The sequence below is a fragment of the Hipposideros armiger genome, unplaced genomic scaffold (assembly GCF_001890085.2).
Source record: "Hipposideros armiger isolate ML-2016 unplaced genomic scaffold, ASM189008v1 scaffold_181, whole genome shotgun sequence".
NCBI lineage: Eukaryota > Metazoa > Chordata > Mammalia > Chiroptera > Hipposideridae > Hipposideros > Hipposideros armiger.
Genome location: NW_017731531.1, coordinates 2,656,753 through 2,675,918, shown reverse-complemented (window position 1 = coordinate 2,675,918; position 19,166 = coordinate 2,656,753). Strand labels below are relative to the sequence as shown.

The window sequence follows — 19,166 nt, the reverse complement described above, 5'->3', positions numbered from 1 at the left end:
TAAGAGAGGCCCCTTTCCTACCCAGTGAACTACCCCATCATGGAGCAGGGATATACTAGTGAAGGGTCACTCTTAGGTGATGGTAAAATTTAGGAAATTATGAACTTTCCCAGAATTGGGCCCTTTCATCTGAGTCCCTCCCTGCAGTGATAAACAATACAACTCTAAGGATGAAATGGGCCCCTGATCCTCTCTTTGTGGAGCGCCAGAGAAGGGGCCATCTGGGATGTCTTAACTGTGCTGGGCCATAGTGGTTATGACTTCCTCTTCCAGGTGTTTATTCATTATCTCTTCAATCACTCACAGCTGCACCCCCAAAGCACGAAACAGCACCTGGTGTGTAGTAGGTGCTCAGCATATGGGGTGCCAAAAAATTGTATACGAGTGGACACTTTGGTCACGTTGCTGAAGCAGTAGTTCGCCTTAATCAGAAGTGTCTGGATGCTGATGGTAACCACTTTGAGCACCTCTTGTAATTGCAGACGTCAAATGTGACTTGTATTCATTTTTTGTTATCAGTATATAGTGAGTATTACAATTTTAATACAGTTTTTCTTTCTTAAAAAAAAATATATATATATTTGGCATCCTCTGTATTTTTTTGTTGAAAGAGTTCTCAAAAATCTGACAGGAGGTGGTCAGAACTCACCTTCTTATTGTAACATTTTCTCAGTTTGGGGAACAGATTGCAACCAGCTCAGTTAGAAGCAGGAGGTCAAAGGTGAGCATCCCTCAGGACGGAGTTCAGATCCCTTAGTCACACGTTCTTTCCAGCTGCCACCCCATCCAGCCCTCAGGGAAGGGAGGGGGAGGAAAGGGGCAGAGCCCAGTGCGGGGCGTGCCACTTCTGCTCTGGATGCCCGCGGTGGTGGGGCCACTGGTGTTCTGGGTGTTGAGTCACCTTTGTGATCTGTTGGCTCTCTCACTTTGCTCGGAGAGCCAACGTGGCTCCAGCGATTTTTTTTATAGAACTAATATGACCAGTTAGAATGAGCGCCTCACTCCCAGATTCTTCCCAGAAGTCCTCGCAGACTGCTCATGGGAAGTGCCTACAAGTTTTGTTTTGTTTTGTTTGTTTGTTTTGCTAACTGCAGTAGAGGAGTGAAAACAAGGACAACTTTGACTGCGGTGAATTATTTCACCCATCTGGACTTCAGTTTTTTCCATTACAAAATGGGAATAAATTGTAGTATCGATATAAATAAAACTCCTTTGTGTGTGTGTGTGTGTGTGTGTGTGTGTGTGTGTGTGTGTGTGTGTGTGTGTAGTTTGTATGTAGGAACTGTAGGGGAGGAAAAATCCTTTTTTTCTGTTATCTTCCTAGATGCTCTGATAGGTGCCCTGAAAATTGGGCTGACAAAAGACAGATTCACAAGAGAAAAGCAAACAGAAGTTTATTAGCATGTGTGCTGCACTTACGCATGGGAGCACTCAGAGATGAGTACCTCAGAGTTGGTTAGAACTTGGGCTTATATAGAATCTTAGTAGGAGATTACTATATTTTTAGTGAAGGAACAAGACAGAGGAAAAGAACCTTGAGTCTTTGGGGCAGCAAATCGTATGTAGTAAGGCAAATATATGGGCAACAAATAGTAGGTAAAGGCTGGTAATTAAGTTTGTTATGTCGATCTCCTTTGATGCCATCTTGAAGTTGGTAAGGGTCTAAAGCTGCCTCTGGTGATTGAATTTTGTCCTTTGTAGCAGAAAAGAGAGGGCGCATAACTTTGTAAATTGATGTTCTGCTTTTGGGCAAATAGGAGGACTGCGGAGATCGTGTCTTGTATCTGTTTCTTCTCAATTGCCTCCAGTTCAAAATAATCCTTATGCTAAAGTGACATATTTTAGGCTGCCATATTCTGCCATCCTACAGACCAAACAGCATACCTGCTGAGTGGGGGATATCAATTATTTTTGAATCAGCCATAAGGAAAGGTCACACACACACACACACACACACAGTGAGGTCATGTGACATTTTCTTTTTCTTGGCAGGAGGGTGGGGTCGTAGCACTCTTCAAGGTCTGCCGGCAGGACAGTTTCCGGTGTTTGTACCCGCAGGCGCTCCGCACACTGGCCTCCATCTGCTGTGTGGAGGAGGGTGTCCATCAGCTGGAGAAGGTAAGAGAGCCGCTGGCTGGCTGGGCGGGGCCCGAGGTCTCCGAGCCAGGTGGGCAGGTGGGGGAAAAGGCCTCCTGGTGGCTATCGGGGCCTCTTCTTGGAGCAAGTCCATCAAGTCCCACCTTTTCCTGGGCATCATTCAGATGGGGCTACTGGGATCCTGACTGGGAGTCGATGAAGATGTGAAGGGGACAGGGCTGGAGGAGCTCAGCCAGGAGGGGCAGGGCCCACAGGGGCACTCAGCACTTCCTGGGTGGCACGAGCAAGAGTGGGCGGAACAGAGCAGGAGGCAGGAAGTCGGCGTGTGTGTGTGTGTGTGTGTGTGTGTGTGTGTGTGTGTGTGAAGCTTCAGGGCAGTTGGTTCTCCGCTCATGGCAGGATGCCAGCAGAAGGTGGAGGATCCAGCTCCTCAGGGGACAGAATGGCAAGAGCAAGGTGGTTCTAGGTGCCTTGGCAAGCAGGTGGGGCTCCACTGAGACTAGAGACTAGAGAGCTTGGGAAAGGGGAAGGGAAGCCTAGGTCCAAGCATAGGCTGGGTCAGCAAGGCCAAGGGTAAGAGGAGTTAGAGGGAAGGTCGTGATCTGATAGGTCCAGGTGCCTCAACTCCAGGCCAACTCAGGGCAATGTGGCTACTTCCAGCTCTTGCCCCCCCTCACTCACCGCAGGCTGTAGGGCTGAGGCTGCTCCCCCACCAGGACCTGAGCCTGCTGGTGGGTCCTCAGGGACTTTAGCAGGAGGGGTGGGGAGGCTAGAGCCGACATTTGAGGCAAGTCTCAAGGAAAGATGCTGAAAATTTTTATGGAAGAGGGGTAGAAAAGCCTGGTATGTCCTGGTGACCATCGTGGTACTTGCAGGGTTGGGGGGGTAGGGACCTTGAGCCTGTTCCTGTGACTGGTCTAAATGGGGATGGGGCAAACAAACTGCTCCCCTTCCTCTGTAGAGTGTCCCATAATCTGGTCCTGGCTGCCCAGAAAACCTGCACCCGACCCCACTTGTTCATGTTTGTCTGGACTCCTGGACAGATGGTCATCTTACTTCCCACACTGCTTCTTTCCAAATCTACTCAGGTTACTGGACAGGGTCACAGGGTCATGGGCTCAGAGATGCTCTTACGCTGAGGATGGAGGAATCTGCTCATTTTACAGATGAGAATGCTACGGCTCAGAGTGGCAAAGTAATTTGTCTGAGGTCACACAGCAAAGTGATGGAGGAGCAAGTGTCAGCTGTCTGCCTAGACTGCCCCCTTCTCACAGGGTCAGAAGCCTCTGGATGTGTGTGCTCACTCAGATGGCAAAATGGGGCGGGGGGCCATGGTGAGATAGACAGACAGACAGTCTCCATGAAGTAAACGCAATGAGCATCTCCAGCTGCATGTGCTGAATAGTCCTTTCTTTTCTTTCTTTCTTCTTCTTTTTTTAATAAAATCTTTTTCCTTGGACAGTGGAAAAATGGCCAGACGGGGTTTGTTTCTCATCTTCTTTCATGCTGGTTGACAGGCAGAATGACAGGAGAAAATAGAAGGGACTAGAGTCACCATCCCTCCCAAAGCAGTGGATTTCTTGGCTATAGAGAGTTTGCAGAGCAGCAGGAAATTTTCAGCCCGGAGAAGAAAAACAGCAGGGCTCTTTCGTTTAGAGCTGAAAACCTGTACAGGGAGGCTGGAGGCAATTTTTGTTGTTCTATTTTTCTGATGCTGCCCCAAAGCCAGAATATCTCTTTACCAGGCCAGATGGGCCACCTGGCCTGAGAGTCAGACCCTGCCCTGCAGAGCAACAGGGCAAAGGGAACGCTCCCCGTCTGAGGGCTTACTAGCTCCCTCCCCCGCATACACACATCCCTTCATTAAGTCACCAGAACCCTGTGAGGTGAACACTATTCATATCTTCATCTTAAAGACAAGGAAACAGAGGCTCAGCCAGTTTAAGTGATTTGCCTAAAATCACGAAGTAAGTTTTGGAGCCAGAATTTGAACCCGGTCGGCCTGAGTCTAATGCCCGTTTTATCTTGCTGCCTTGCTGGTTTGATACTTTCAGAAAACACTGAAAAAGACCCTGTAACTAAAGCTTGGCCACCTTGCTATAATGATCAGTGTGCTAATCCCTAGCCCCAGCTGGCACCGGAGAAGGTAGCCCCACCTGGGCATTCCGCTCACCAGGTCAGATTTCTTTCCATACACAGACAACTCTCATGCCTGGCACAGAGATGTTTCAGGAGTGTCCCGGAGTGGGAGTGAGAGTTGCCTGAGAAGAGCCCCCTTGTGGTCAGAAACAGCAACTACATTGCACATCACACACCGCTTGCAAAGTGGCTTCATAGTCTCATTTCATTTGATGCTTGCCTCTAATGTGCAAGTATCCTGAGTGTGCATTCTAAAGAAACTAAGGCCTAGAGAGGTGAAATGACTTGTTGCACAGAATCACACGGCTTGTAATTCATTCATTCAGCAAACACTTATTGACTATCTGCTATTTTCCTGGCACTGTTTTTTAGGTGCTGGGAGTATAGCAGTAAACAAAGCAGGCAAAACCCCTTGTCCTCATGGAGCATTCTAGTGCAGGGGGTGGCAAGTGATGGCCTGTCGGCCAAAGTCAGCCTGCTGCTTGTTTTGGTATATATGGTCCATGAACTAAGAATTCTTTTTTTAATGTTTAAATGATTAAAAAAAATCAGAAGAAGAATAACATTTGTGTCACATGAAAATTATGAGAAATTTAAATTTTTGATCCATAAAGTTTTACTGGAATACAATCATACCCATTTGTTTAGATATTGCCTATGTCTGCTTTCACACTACAACAGAATTGAGTAATTGCAAAAGACCATGTAGCCTGCAAAGTCAGAAATATTTACTATCTGGCTCTCTACAGGAAGTGTTTGTTGGCCCCTGTTCTATCAGGTAATCAGGTTAGGATGACAGTGATGAAAAGGACGATAACTAACATATCAAATGCTGGTTTTGGGCAAGCACTTTGCTAAGCCCCACGTTTCATTGTGTTAACTGTTGATCCATTGGTGCTGTTATCATCCCCACTCTTTCTAGAAGGAAGGGAGACTCAGAGAACTGAAGCAACTTGCTCAAGAACACACAGCTAATAAATGGCCTCGCAGTAACTTCATTCCAGCTCTGCTGAGACAGAGCCAGCCTGGGCTATGCACCTTTATGTGGACCCAGGACTAAGTCCGATACTGTGAGGTCGCCCTCTTTTCCTCCACATTACACTGCTTCCAAAGCTGTGAGAGGTTCTAGAGACACCCAGGAAGGGCCTGGGTGTCCCCCTGCCCTCTGTCTCTGCCCACCCCATGGCCCTGGACACAGCTGTCCCCCTCTGTGACCTGGGCTGCCGAGCAATAGCCTCAGATACTCTGCTGAGGTCTGCTACTGTCAGTGTTTGGGTGGAAAGTGAAGTCCCGGGACAGGCTGGATGGTAGAAACTGCAGTAGGACAGGTGTGGTGTAGGCAGCGTGGGGGAGTGCAGCCCAGGGGATCTCCTAGCTGCCCACTCACCAGGCACAGTTCCTGCCCTAATTGGATAATGTCAAAGTCCCAGCCTCCCCCTGATTTATGGCCTGGCCTCCTCGCTGAAGCTCGCTTCATTAATTGGCAGTGAGAAATTGCGCTGGATTTGGTGAAATTCATCTCTGTCGCGCTGCTCCCTCCCACTTCCCCCCCGACCTTGAAAAGGTTCATTAAATCAAACAGAGACCCCAGGAGTGGTGCTGTGGGTCTAGTCAGGTCACCAGACACCCCCATCCATCTCCAGCCCGGCTGCCTGATGCCTGAGCTCTGTTGGATTTGGGGCATTTGTGTGGTCAGAGATTCAGTCATGATTTCATTCACTCCCATCAAGTCACTTATTCATCTGCGTCTTCATTCCTTCTGTCATCTGGTCAGTCACTTTTAACTCACTCACTTACTTGCTCACTCACCCAGCCCATCACCATGTAATCACCCGGTCCATCACGCTACTAATTCATTCTTTCGTCACACGTTTGTTGTGAAGCAGCCTGGCACAGTGGGGGAACCATGGTTTTGCAGAGCCAGCCAGGCTCTCCTGGGTTGGAAACCAGACTTTTCCACCTATGTGTTTGGACACATTACCCTGGGCAAGTTACTTCATTTCCCAGAGGTGTGATTTCTTTATCAGTCAATGGGCATGATGACATCTACCTCCCAGGGCTGTCAGAGAAGGATAGATGTGCAGTAACATGGTGTCTGGCACACAGTAGGCACCGAATAAATGGAAGCTGACATGATTGCTGCACGTACGATGCTAATCGCTGGAGTTTTGAAAGTCACTGGGAGGCTTTGGGGAGATTACAGTCTGGTGGAGAAGGGAGCATTGCGGCATGCCAGCAGGGAGGGCTAGCATGGTGGAAGACGCTGCCCAGCTCTCTCTCAGGTGGGGCAGGAGCGTGAGTCCTCGCAACCTGACCCTTTTACAGATGAGGAAGCTGAGGTTGGGATTGGACGGTGCCAGGGGCCAGGATGGGATTGGAGGAGAGAGCGGATTAGGGCTCGACTGGGGGCTCCAGTCCAGGTGGGAAGGGCAGGACCCTACAGGCCTCGGGCCAGGAGGGATAGGGGAGGATCTCAAAGCCCTGTGTTAGGCAGCCTCAGAAACCTCTGAGAGAGTCCTAGTCATTGCCTCTTCCAGCCTTGGGTCCAGAGACAATCTTGCTTCCAACCCAGATTCCTTTTCTTCCCATTCCCCTCCCTCTCATTTTATTTTTTCACATAAGGAGTTCACCCTGTGCTGGAGCCAAGGGGAGGGTTTAATGAAAATCCATGGAGAAATTAAAGAGGAGCAGGGGGGAGGGGGGAGGGCTCCATTTCAAGGATGAGGAGAAAATCATCCGTGGCAAGGGCTGGGGAAACTGCTGTCTGTCTGTACAGCTCCCTCACTCTCTCCCCTGTTTCCTGGGGCAGTTTTTTGGGATTAATGGCTGAAGGACCAGGCTGGAAATAAGGAGGCCTGGACCTAGCTATTGAAACCTCATAGATCCTGGGCAGGAGGGAGAGGGGTGCCAGGGGGGTGATGGAGAGGGTCTGACACTCCAGCTGCTGTTTTACAGGACTTTCTCTCCATTGCCTGCTCTCTGTAGGGTTGCAGATGGCCAGAAATAGGTAATATTTGCAAACACAGAAAAGTTAACCAGTGTTTCGTATTCTTTTGCTTATCTGATTCTTACAATCATTTTGCAAGGAAGGGAGGGAGAGATGGTCACACCCATTTTACAGAAGGGGCAGTTGAGGCTGGGAGAGGCAGGGCTGAGTTGAGATCCCCATTCTTTTGCTCCCAGCCATATGTTTAGTTTGCTACAACCTGCCCCCTCCCCCCAGCCCCTCAGCTGAAAGATACACAGTACGCTGACGCCAGGGCAAGGCAGCTACTTCATCTTGATTCAGGCAGCTCTGATATGTAAGTGAGGCTAGGTGGGGACAGAGGAGCTAGGGACACCAGGCAAGAAATCTTTGCTTAATTTGACTTGCAGCCCCATCTTCACCTAAGAGTAGCTCCTCGAGACGGGGAGAAAGAGAATGCCTCTGAATGGAAATCCCAGCTGCCTTCCCACCCTGCTTTGGGGCTAACCCACCTAGGCTTATCAGCCCCCACCCCTCAGGCCCCCAGGCACAGGCTGCCCTGGGAATGGGCTAGGACTGTGCAGAGAACCCCAGGGTGCCAGGTTAGCTCTCTGTGCTGTGACTGACGGACAGGCAGACTGGAGTGGGGACTGCCACTGTCACTTTTCCCAGCCCAGCAAGGGGGGCTTTCTAAAGTGAGTGTGGCTCATTCACTTCCCCATCACCAAGCCTCATCCATCTGCCTTAAGGGAGAGGTGGGGGATTTGAAGGAGGCTAGGATATGAAGAGGGGAGAACAAAATTAGACACACTGCCCTGCCTGCCCAGCCTCTCCCCGCGAGGATTCACGCTGAGATTACCGGCCAGTATTGCCCAGACTGAAGGAAGGCCCTGATGGCTCTGGGGCTGCACCCCATGCGCAAGTTGCAACCTGAGTTTGGAGAAGGCCGAGGCTGCCAGGCAGCCTAAGTGCAACCAGCCTCAGGCGAGGCTCGGGGTCTCATGCACTGTGCAACAGCGGCCCCTGGTGGACAGAAGCTGCAGCGGCAGCCCTGTCACGCTGCCTGGGGCTGTCTTCTGGAGCTAGCCGGCTGGTGGGCTCCGTCCGGGCAGGAGCCAGTGCTCAGGGCCAGTATGCCCTGTGTATGTCGTGTATGCGTGTGTTGCGGGGATGGGTTGCAAATTCAAGGCAACTGGGGATTCTTCCTACTGAGCCAGCCTCTTCCAGGAGGAGGATGCAGTGTAGTTTGTTATCTAATAGGTCCCCAACTTCCGGGCTACCCCAGCAAGGCTGTCCCGTGAAGCAGAACCCTTCCTAAGCCCCCTACTTCTCACGGGAAAGTATCCCAACTCCTCAGCCTGGCATTGAAGGTGCCCTGTGAGCAAGCTGCCTCCAGCACCTTGCCCTTTGGGTAAGCGGGCCTGGGAGCCATGCCTGGCTTCACCACTCACTGTGAGTTGACCTTGTACCCTTACAAGCCCCAGTCTCCTGATATATAAAGTGGAATGATAAACCCTGACAGGGAGAGGGGAGGGTGATGGGCAAGAGGAAGATACTTAGAGAGGGACGAGAGAAAGAGGGGAGATGGGAAAACACACACAGATAATGAACACACACTTTCATTCTCCTCTGGGCTGCTTCAAAAGTACAAATAAGTTGCATGCAGCTTTGTGGTAGCTGGACATACAGGCCCCTGATTCTGGCCTGCTTGGGTGTATGATGATTTCTCATGATGGTTTTAATTTTCATTTTCCTGATGAGTAATGATTTTTAGCATTTTTCCTTATTCTTATTGACTATTTGGCTATCTCCTTTTGTGAAATGTCTGTCTGAGACTTTTGCCTGTTTTAAAAAAATTGAGTTGTCATTTTCTTATTGAATTATAAACTTTAAGAAATACATTCTACCTATGAGTCTTTTGTCAGATATATGTATTGAGAATATATATTTTCAGCCAGTGGTTTGCTTTTTCATTCTCTTAATGGTGTCTTTTGATGAATAGAAATTTTTAACTTTGATAAAAGTCCAGTTTATTGATCTTTTCTGTTGAAGTTAGTGCTTCTTGTGTCCATTTAAGAAATGTTTGTTTCCCCCCAAATCATGAAGACAGCCTCCTATATTTTCTTCTAGGAGCTTTATTGTTCTGCCTTTCACATTTAAGTCTATGATCTATTTAAATTAAATTTTTAAAATGGTGTTCAAGGTTGAGTGTTTTCCATATGATATCCAATTGAATCAGCACCATTTATCAATAAGACCATCTTTTCACCACTGAATTAAAGTGGTGCCTTTATTCTAAGTAAAGTGATGACATATGTATGGGTCTGTTTCTGGCTGTTTTCTGTTCCATTTGTGTTTTTGTCCATCCTTGTGCCACTGTCTGAGTCCCTGTGGTCTAGAATAATTCTTGACATTTAGTTGTATAAATCCTACAGCTTTGTTCTTCTTTAAGATTATCTTGGTAATTCTAAATTTTTTGCATTTCTATGTGCATTTTAAAATAAGCTTGTTAATTTCCACAAAAACATCTGCTGAGACTTTGATTGCAATTTCTTTTAATTTATAAATATTTTGGATAATTGACATCTTAAATATAGGGTGTTCCAATCAATAAATGTATAGTTCTCTACTTGTACAGGCTGTCTTTAATTTCTCTTAGCAATGTTTTGAGTTTTCAGTGTTGACATCTTACACATCCGTTTTAGACTTATTTCTAGGTATGTTTTTATGCTAATGTAAGGGTTATTTTTAAATTTTTATTTTCTAATTGTTTCTAATCATAGAAAATACAATATTGAATATTGTATCTAATGACCTTGGTAAAGTCACTTATTAATTTTAATGACGTGTAGACGTTATTGGATTTTATACAGATTTGGATTGTGTACAGATGTATGCGGTTATGAGCTCTGTAAATTATGACAGTTTTGCATTCTCTTTCCAGTCATTATATCTTTTTATTTCTTTTTCTTGTCTTATTGCATTGATTAGGGCTGCTGCAAAATGTTAAGTAGGAGTGGTGAAAATCCCTCTGTCTTGTTACTGGTTTCAAGGGGAATGCTTCTAATATTTTACTCGCTATTTCATTATTAAGTGTGATATCCCTATCATTTTAAGGATAAGACAACTGAGACTCGGAGAATGTAATTGCTCATGTCACCAAGTTTGCAAATAGCACAGCTGAGTTATGAACCCAGGCTTTTCTCACTCCTAAGACCGTGTAACTTCCACTGTATCACAGATACCTTAAGAAGAGTGGTGCTCAACCCAGGATCTCTATTAGAATTACTTGAGGAATCTTTAAATATACTGATGCCAACACTCCACCCCAGACCAATAAAATCAGAATTTCTGGTGGTGAAGGCCGGGCATTAGTACTTTAAAACTTTCCCAGGTGATTCTAATCATCTGAGAACCAGGCTAAGAACCTCTGACCTAGAAATACTTTTGGTATAATTCAGATCCTAGCTGTGTCCAGTCATGCTTTGCTGAAAACTTGATACTTATATATCAGCACATGCCTAGTAATCCTAACCCAAAGGGAAATGAACTTGTTCTTAGTGACCTTGTGATGTCGGCTCGTAAACTTCCACTCCTCCCAGCCCCAAATACCTTTATGGCATCTGTTCGAGAATCTGCTTTAGGGAAAATAGTCAGCTTGACAGGGAAGTTATTTTCTATTTATAGTCTTCAGTGATTCAATCCTTGATTTCTCTCCACCTCAACAATGCCGCTCTGTCCACCTCACTGACTTGCCCGGTACACTTGTTATAGAATCTTTTTCATCCACTGTTCCGTTCCCTATTACATATTAACATTATATTTATCCATCTTGGCACTTAACTTTTAATCAAAGATTCTTGTTTGAAATAGCAAAAGAGATTGAGTAGGCTCTGGGATATATTAGTTTAGGAGGAAGATAATATTATCCTCCTGAAGGCTGGTTTTACTTTCTGTAGCTTTTATTGAGCTGTCAGCTCTACCGCTACTCCTTAAACAAGTACCTCATTTTATAAAGCGGTCCTTTAGCCCCTTACATTGTTCACAGACTTTGTCCTCTGAACCTTGTCCTGACCCGGTTTATATCTCACATGCAGGTCCTGCTTCTGGCCCACAGTTTATTCCACCCAAACCTTTGCCCTGTCCCTTGGCTGACACTTGTCTTTTTGTTTCCTTGGGCATGACCCTTGCTTCTCTCTCTGACTATGATAGAATTTTCCATTTGGCTGTCCCCTGGGCAAATAGATTCATCCTGCCTGAACCCACGAGCAGGATTCCAACTGCTTTGTGGTTCCCACTTATCTTTGTTCTTTTCTTTTTTTCTGCAGAATTTAGTTGTCTATGTGGACAGAAAGGTGAAGGAGGTAAATTGAGTGTCTTTAGGTCATGCTCCCTCCGCTGTGTCTGTCATCACTGCATTTGCATGATTCTGTTAAACTGTTACAACCCACCCAGCGACCAATTCCTCTGTCTTTCCCTAAAAGCTAAACATGCAAAACGAACCAGAAAATAGCAGACTAGCACCAGTGACATATGATGGGCCTTTGCATACTAGCCGTGTCCCTTAGCTATTTGCATAAAAGCCACCACCGACGCTTTTCCAATAATCAGTAGGAGAACATTGCTCATAAATCTGATGTGACGTTTACTGTATATTTTGGGTTCCTCAGCTGTGTGGGTTCCATGCTTCTCCCACTACCTCAGAGAGAGTCTCAGCATTCACCAGGCATAGACACCCTCTGTGCCTGGACTCCAGGTACATCGGCCCTGATTCCCAGGTGATGACCAGGCCACACCATCCTCGTCACCACTTGCACGCCCTCCCATGAGGGCGGGAAGCTTGGCCTCAGGCCCAGGCCCATCCTGCTCCATGTAAAAGCTAATTACCTATAAGTGCTTCTAGCAGCAATTTCTTAAGGGATGTGAAAGTGCTTTGATTAGATTGTTCTCTTGGCATCATTAAGTTTATGACTGTGGATGGGAAGTGGGTGGTTTGGGGATGGAGGTGCTTCAGAAATGGGACCAGTGTCTGAGGAAGTTGGCCTCAGGCTGGGTTACTCTCAGGTCCTCTGTAGGAGCTGAGCTGAGCAGCCCCCAGTGACCTGACCCTCTCACCACTTTCTCCCTTTATTGCCTTTCCCAAAGGCCCCCAGAAGGGGCACAAGTCAGGAGGGGGCAGGGAATGAGGATGGGAGCCCCGGCCTGGCATTAATTTGCGGTGTGACCTAGGCAATCTCTTCCCCTCCCTGCGCCTCTGTTTCCTCATCATTCAGCCCACACTTCACAAGTTCATTGCTGTGTGTCAGGCCTCAGCTGGGTGCCAGGGACCGGAGAGGACTTGGCATAGGAGCTGCCCACAGCAGCTCAAATCTAGTGCAGGGATGGGCATGCAAACTGATGGGGATAACCCAACATGAGTGCTCTAGTTGTGGTCAGACCAGAGTGGTGTGACAGCTGGGAGGACAGAGACCCTCTATTGAGGGGAGGCAGGTGCACATTCCCAGAGGAGGTGGCTTCTCACCTGGGCCTGAGAGGGCAGTGAGGAGGGAAAGACAGGGAAGATGGCCACTTCAGGTTTAAGTGATCTGGGTTTGAGATGCCCATGGAATATCCAGGCAAATTAGTTTCGCAATGAGGCGCAGAGGTCCAGTAGCAGGTCTGCAATGTGGACGTGGCTCTCAGGAGAGAAGGGCAGGGCTGGAGGACTACGTGTGGGGATCCTCATCGCTTGACACTGAGGCCACTGGGGTTCGGGTGCTGCTGACTGAGATGTACAAAGCGGGCTGACAGAAAACCTGGCATAAGACACCTTAGATGGATGTGAAGGAGGAGAGGCTAAAAGAGGAAATGATAATTAGTAGTTAGCTATGAAGGAGAGAAGCCCCAAACGTGGGTATCACGGAGTTCCAGGAAGGAAATAGCCAAGATGGAGAGAGTTTTCAGAAGGAAAAGGTGTTACAGAGAGGCCAGGTAAGAGAGGGACGGCGAGGCTGGGCTTGCGCCAGACAAGTCCCCCAATCCTTTTAAGCATGTGATGTCTCTCCCTTACTCATTCTCTCTCTCCCTCTCCCTCCCTCCCTCTCTCTCTCTCTGTTTCTCTATGTGTCTATCTGTCTGTCTTTGTTTCTTAATTTCTTATTTCTTCCCGATTCATCTCTGTATCAGTGCCTAATTCAGCACCTATCACAAGGTAAGTGCTCTATTAATGTCTGTTGAACGACAAAGAGTTGCAGGGATAGGACTACTTTTCCCTCGGTTCTCTTCCTAAGGGATTGTAATTATTCATCTTCTTGGTTCTGGTCAGGAATTAAAACAGGATGCACTCCCCTTTTCAAAGTTCTAGTTCTGGGCTGCATGATCGGAGGATGTCCAAATAAGTGGGTAAACTCGTGGGCCCCAACCTAAAGGGACGAGGCTCTCAGCCGGGTCTCAGTTCCACAGGAGCCGGCAGCAAGACGAGGTAGGACTCAGAGCCCTACGTCTGGACTGCAACCACCAGACCTGGATGAGGTGGAATGATGGCGCCACCGTGTGGCAGGCATTGTACATGCATTATCTCCGCTCACTTCCAATATCCCGAGGTTTGTATTTTTACCCCCATTTTATAGATAGAAGCTCAGAGTAGGTACAAAAAATGGTCCAGCTAGTAAGGTACAGAGGCACGATTCAGACCCAGGTAGAAGTGACTCCCGAGCCTGTGCGTGTTCTGACACTGCAGGAATTGGTTCAGGCATTGGGGAGCCCAGGGCCCCCTTGTGTGGGGCCCCTCGGTGTCGCCCACTGTGGTGAGCTGGCTGGGTCGTAACTGCTGAGATGGGGTTGGATACGGTGATCAACCTGGGCTGGTGGCAGCTTGCTGGCAACAGACTAAGTGGCAAGTCAGCAGCATGAGAGCCAAAGGCCTGGGAACTTGGCCCACCTGATAATCCACCAAGTAGAAAAATGAGCAAAATGCATATCCATACAGGCATGCCACAGAAGAGGAAATCCAAATGCCAAAAACCGAAACCAAAACTACAGCAAAGCAAAGCAAAACAAAGACATAAAAAGACTCTTAGCGTCGCTGTAGTAAGTGGAGACATGCAGATTACAGTAAAAACTTCACATACCCACCAAAATGGCAAACATTTAAAATCTGACAGCACTAGATGTTGGCAAGAATATGGAGTTAAGTGAGTTTAATACATTGCTGGTGGGAATACATAAGATTGCCGCAGCTGTTCTGCAAAGCAATTTGGCAACACCAGGAAAATGAAAGATGTGCAGACTCTACGAGCTGGTAATTCCACTCCAGGCTGAGACCTCCCAGAGAAAAACTGGCACATGTGCGCCAGAAGCCATTTGGAAGAATATTTATAGCAGCACTGTACATTATAGCAAAAACTGGGAAACGACTCAAATGTCCATCGACAGGAGAATGCGTAAATGAATTCTTGATTCAATTGCAATTGATTTATACAGTGAAATACCACACAGCAGTGAAAACAAATGGACCTCAGCCACATGCAACAATGGGAAGGAGTTTTCCAAACATAATGCCGACTGGGGGGGAAAAGCAAGTTTCTATATACAGTATGATTCCCATTTATGTCAAGTTCCAAACCTTATAAAACTAAACACTATACACATGCAATAAATCTCTAAAGAAAACAAGGGAATAAGAAACACACAACTCGGGAGTGGCCCATCCAGCAGGGAAAAGCGGAGGTGTGAGATCAAGAATGGTGGGAACGGGGCTTTCTGGTGGTAGTTTATTGTTAATATTCGAATTTCTGGATATCTGGCATATACATATACACATACAGGTGTTCATTTTATTATTTTTAATACCTTATACATTTGCTATGTATATTCTCCTTTGAAGGATGATATATTTTATAATTAATAAATTACAGAAAGTGGTCTGAAGCCTATGAAACAAATTAGAAGGAAAGTGAGACAATGGGCAGTTGCATAGACAGGACACCAGAGATCCTGTCCTCTGGGAAACCTCAGGGCCGAGGAGCAATCAGGATCCACATGAGGCCGGGGTCAGGGTCACTTTCCATGTGGAATCCATGCTTCCGAGCTGGCTGTTTCTCCAGAGCTGCCCTTCCCTCTATGGCCTTTGGCCATGATGCCCTCTCCATCTGCCGTGCCATTCCTCTACCTTTACTTGTCTAAGGTGTGTCCTCAAGTCTTCGGTCAAGTTTTACTCTCTTGCATTTATTCCCCACTTACGGAAAGCTGGTTATGTGCCAGGCCTGGAGCAGCCACGAGTGAATGAGCTGTGGTTCCCCAGGCTTGCAGAGCTCCCTGGGGAACCGGAGAGACGGACAGAAAAGGGAGCAGAGAATCACATTACAGTGGGGCTTCTCCAAATTGCTGGGCACGAAGTCCGCTTCGGGCCTTATTAAAAGGCAGATTTCAGGCCCCCCCAAGAGTCAGGTTGAATAGACCTGGGTGGGGCTCAGGAGTGTGCTTTGAAGAAACCCTCTGTTGGTCCCCAGAACCCCCACCCCTTGAGGAAGCAGGGCCCGTGAGTATGACGATAAATGTTACGATGATAGCGACATGTTTGGGCATGAGCTTCAAGGAGGGCCATCTCCCCCAGCTGGGGCATGGGTGTTAAGTCAGGGCGGCTTCCAGGAGGCCTTCCCCTGGGACATCCTCATTGGAAGTCACCTTGGATAATGTCACGTGTGCATGAGTCACCTGCCCACTGCCCTTTCTGCCCCTCTGCTCCAGTGCAAGGCCTGGCACACAGTGCTCAGCGGGTTTGCTGACCAGCATCCAGGCCTTGGGTGGCACCAGGCCCTTGGGGTCCACCAGCTCCTTGCCCTCTCTAGTTTGTGCAGAATGGCTCATCTCCAAGCATGTATCAGGGACTAGGTTTGGGTCTGGTTTGGGTCTGACCCACGTTTCCAACTGAGTCGGGGATTTAACTCCATCTGCATCCAAGGGAGACTGGATGATTGACATATCTACCCATTAGAGACCCTGTAGCTTCTTAGCTGCAGCCAGGGATGGTGCTGGAAGGAGGAAAGGGACGAAGGCCAAATCAGCCGAAGAGGTTTCTTTTGTTGGCAATGACAGGGCAGCCGGGCAGCCCCCTTTCCTTTCCTGGGCTCCAGTGAAGCCCCTCTCGAAAGGCCTGTTAGTGAAACACCTGGCAGGAACCCAGCCCTGCCGGAGGCTGCGTGGAGGCTGCTTGTTCTCTTTTATTAAGCACATCCAGGTGAGTTTTATTGAGGACAGTTCCCCAGGCTCCTGTTTCCACATTTGTCTCTTTTGAGTCTGAGATTGCCAAAGACTTTCACAGCTAATGGACCTTATAGCTCCCAAGAGCCATTAAGGGAGGCTCAGAACTCAGGGGTGGTAATTAGTCAAACAAAACGCAGGCCTCTGGAGACCCGTTGGAGCTGAACGGCAGGAAGCAAGGGCGCAGGTACGGGAGCTGCAGGCCTGTGGCAGTGTGGGGAGCATCTCCTCACCTCACCTCTCTCTGGTTCTTCCCCTGCATCACCCCTCCCCTCCCCACTTCTAACAGGAGAAGGACCCCTTGGTGCTTGGTGGCAGGGTCTTCAGGAAGGCTGGGGTCCTGGGGTGTCTTAGGGGCTGCAGTAGCTCTGCTGAGTTAACCTTGACAAGTTACTTCCCCCTTTTCTCCAAAAAAATCTCATCTACTTACCCTTGATGGAGGCAGAGGTGTGAGCTCAGGTACTTCTCAGAAGGCAGTATAATGTCCTGTTCAAAACTATGAGCTTTGAAGCTAGGCCAATTGGGTTCAAATCCCAAACCAACTCCTTTTAAAGTTTATAATCCGGGGCAAGTGAAGGAACCTTTCTGTGTCTCCGTTTCTTTGTCTGTAAAAGGGTGATAATAATAATGCTGACCACAGAGGGTTATTGCAAGGATCAACTGGTATACTAGCATATGCACTGCACTTAGAGTGGTAGCTGGCACATATTAAGCACTCAATACTCAGAAGCTATTATGCCAAGAACAGGTCTGTCTTGGGCAGAACAGGGAACCTGAAGTCTTTATCTGGCATTGATGTCCCACTGTGCCAGGTTTGCTTTTCTCTGGTTGGGCAGAGAGAGATAGGCCTCCAGGGAAGCAGCCCTCTTTCTATGGGGGAGGATGGTGGACGAAGACGGGGAAGGCAAGACGTTGAGTTTAGCCTGCTGCCAATGCAAGGAAAGGAGGAGGGAGCTAACATTTGTCAAGCACCTCTTCTGGGTCTCATACCACATGCTTCATTTCTTTATGCCCCCAACACCCTGTGGGTGGGTGAGGACATAGAGTCTCAGAGAGGCTGAGTGACGAATGCCAAGTCTTACAGTGCTTCTAAGAGGGGACCAGGATGGGAGCGTGGGGATGAGAGAGTTCTAACTGACTGATTTTTCTACTTCAGTTTGCTGTGGTGGACAGTCAGAGCCTAGCCCTTGGACTTGGCTTCAGGCCCTCTAAGAAGCTCATGGGAGGTCCCTGATCTCTGCTGGAGCCAAAGGATAGCCCGCCAATGTACTGGGGATCCAGGGCTGGGCTATGGAGGGGGCCTTGATTCTCTGTCTCATTCTTATCCTGAGCAGTGTCCTCTCCCAGGAGGCACAGAATGAACTCTCTCTCCATCTGCAGGTGGATGGTGTTCTGTGCTTGGCCGACATCCTGACGGACAACAGCCATTCAGAGGCCACACGGGCTGAAGCTGCAGCCGTGGTCGCCCAGGTCACCTCCCCACACCTGCCCTTCACTCAGCACCTCAGCAGCTTCCTGGAGAGCATGGAGGAGATCGTGACAGCTCTCGTCAGTGAGTCATCCTGGGTGGGTGGGGACCGCTGAGGAGGGAGCCTTATCACAGTTGGTCTTCAGGGAGGAACAGGAAGATCTCACTGTACCGCACAGATCTCCTGCACAGATGATCCCACTTGCTGAAATCCCACCATGAAAGTGTCAGAGCCAGGCTTTCAAGAGCTCTGCTGTCAAGGCTTCTATTAAAGTGCACACAGCCTTCCCAGAAGCTCCTTGAATTGAGGTCAGCTTGGGATTCATTGGCCTTTCAGATCAAAGTCCAGGACAAGCCCCAAGGAGGAGTGGGACCTCAAAATTTGAGGATCAGATACCTAGCCAGAGAGACTCTGATGGGCTTTGTTGTGAATTTTCAGTCTATTGTACCCAATGGATTTGGCAGCAATTATGGGGGGCAACAGTTTCTTAGCACCAGTTCACCCCAAGTCATGGGTTTTTGAAAGTACTGACTCTTCTAGATTCCCCTATTCAGACATATGTACTCCTGGCAGGAGAATCACAGCCCAATATCTAAGATGTACTCTTCCTCCAGCTTTCCTTTGCAAAACTGCTGAACCTAGTACTCATCTGGATAACAATCATCAGGAAACCTCTTTTGCAAATCACGTCCTTTCTTTTGTAAGTGCTGGTGTCGATCCGTGTTTCTGCTTCTATCCCCATCTCTGTCACTGTCTCTGGATCCACACCTCACTGAAACTGAATGAAAATTTATTTCATCAGAAACTTTAGGGTTAGCACCAGGGCTGGGAATACCTGGAATAGCGCAAGTTAGGGGCAGCATGGAACACTGGGCTCGGAGTCAGAGCACTTGGGTTTGGATTTTTGCCTTTTCATTCATCCATTCCACAAATAGCTATTGACCAGCAGCCCTGTGCAGGGGCTGTGTGAGATTCTGCCACTCACTTGTCATGTCACATTGTTAAACTTTTTTTTTTTTTACAATTTTCCTAATATAGAAGACAAGGAGTTGGGACCTGTTTTTCTCAAGGGTCCTTCCAGCTCTAGAATTTGAAGATCTGCAATTACTTTGCATAGAGGAGGTATCAGTTAAATTGACTTTAGGGCTGATTCTAGTCACTATGGCAGTGGCCAGGCTGGGAGAAATCAACGCACCAGCATCCACATTTATTCAAAGTTGAGAACCACACAGAAGCCAATTGTTGAAATCTTGGCT

General features: G+C 48.0%; 1 protein-coding gene across 1 annotated transcript in view; it reads left to right on the top strand.

Annotated features, from left to right (window-relative positions):
* INSC (INSC spindle orientation adaptor protein) overlaps nucleotides 1–19,166 on the top strand; it is a 120,026-nt gene that overhangs the window by 75,108 nt on the left and 25,752 nt on the right. The window contains exons 7-8 of the mRNA XM_019652533.1: nucleotides 1,993–2,118; nucleotides 17,822–17,993. Coding sequence (XP_019508078.1) covers nucleotides 1,993–2,118; nucleotides 17,822–17,993 — 298 coding nt within the window. The remainder of the gene's footprint in view (nucleotides 1–1,992; nucleotides 2,119–17,821; nucleotides 17,994–19,166) is intronic.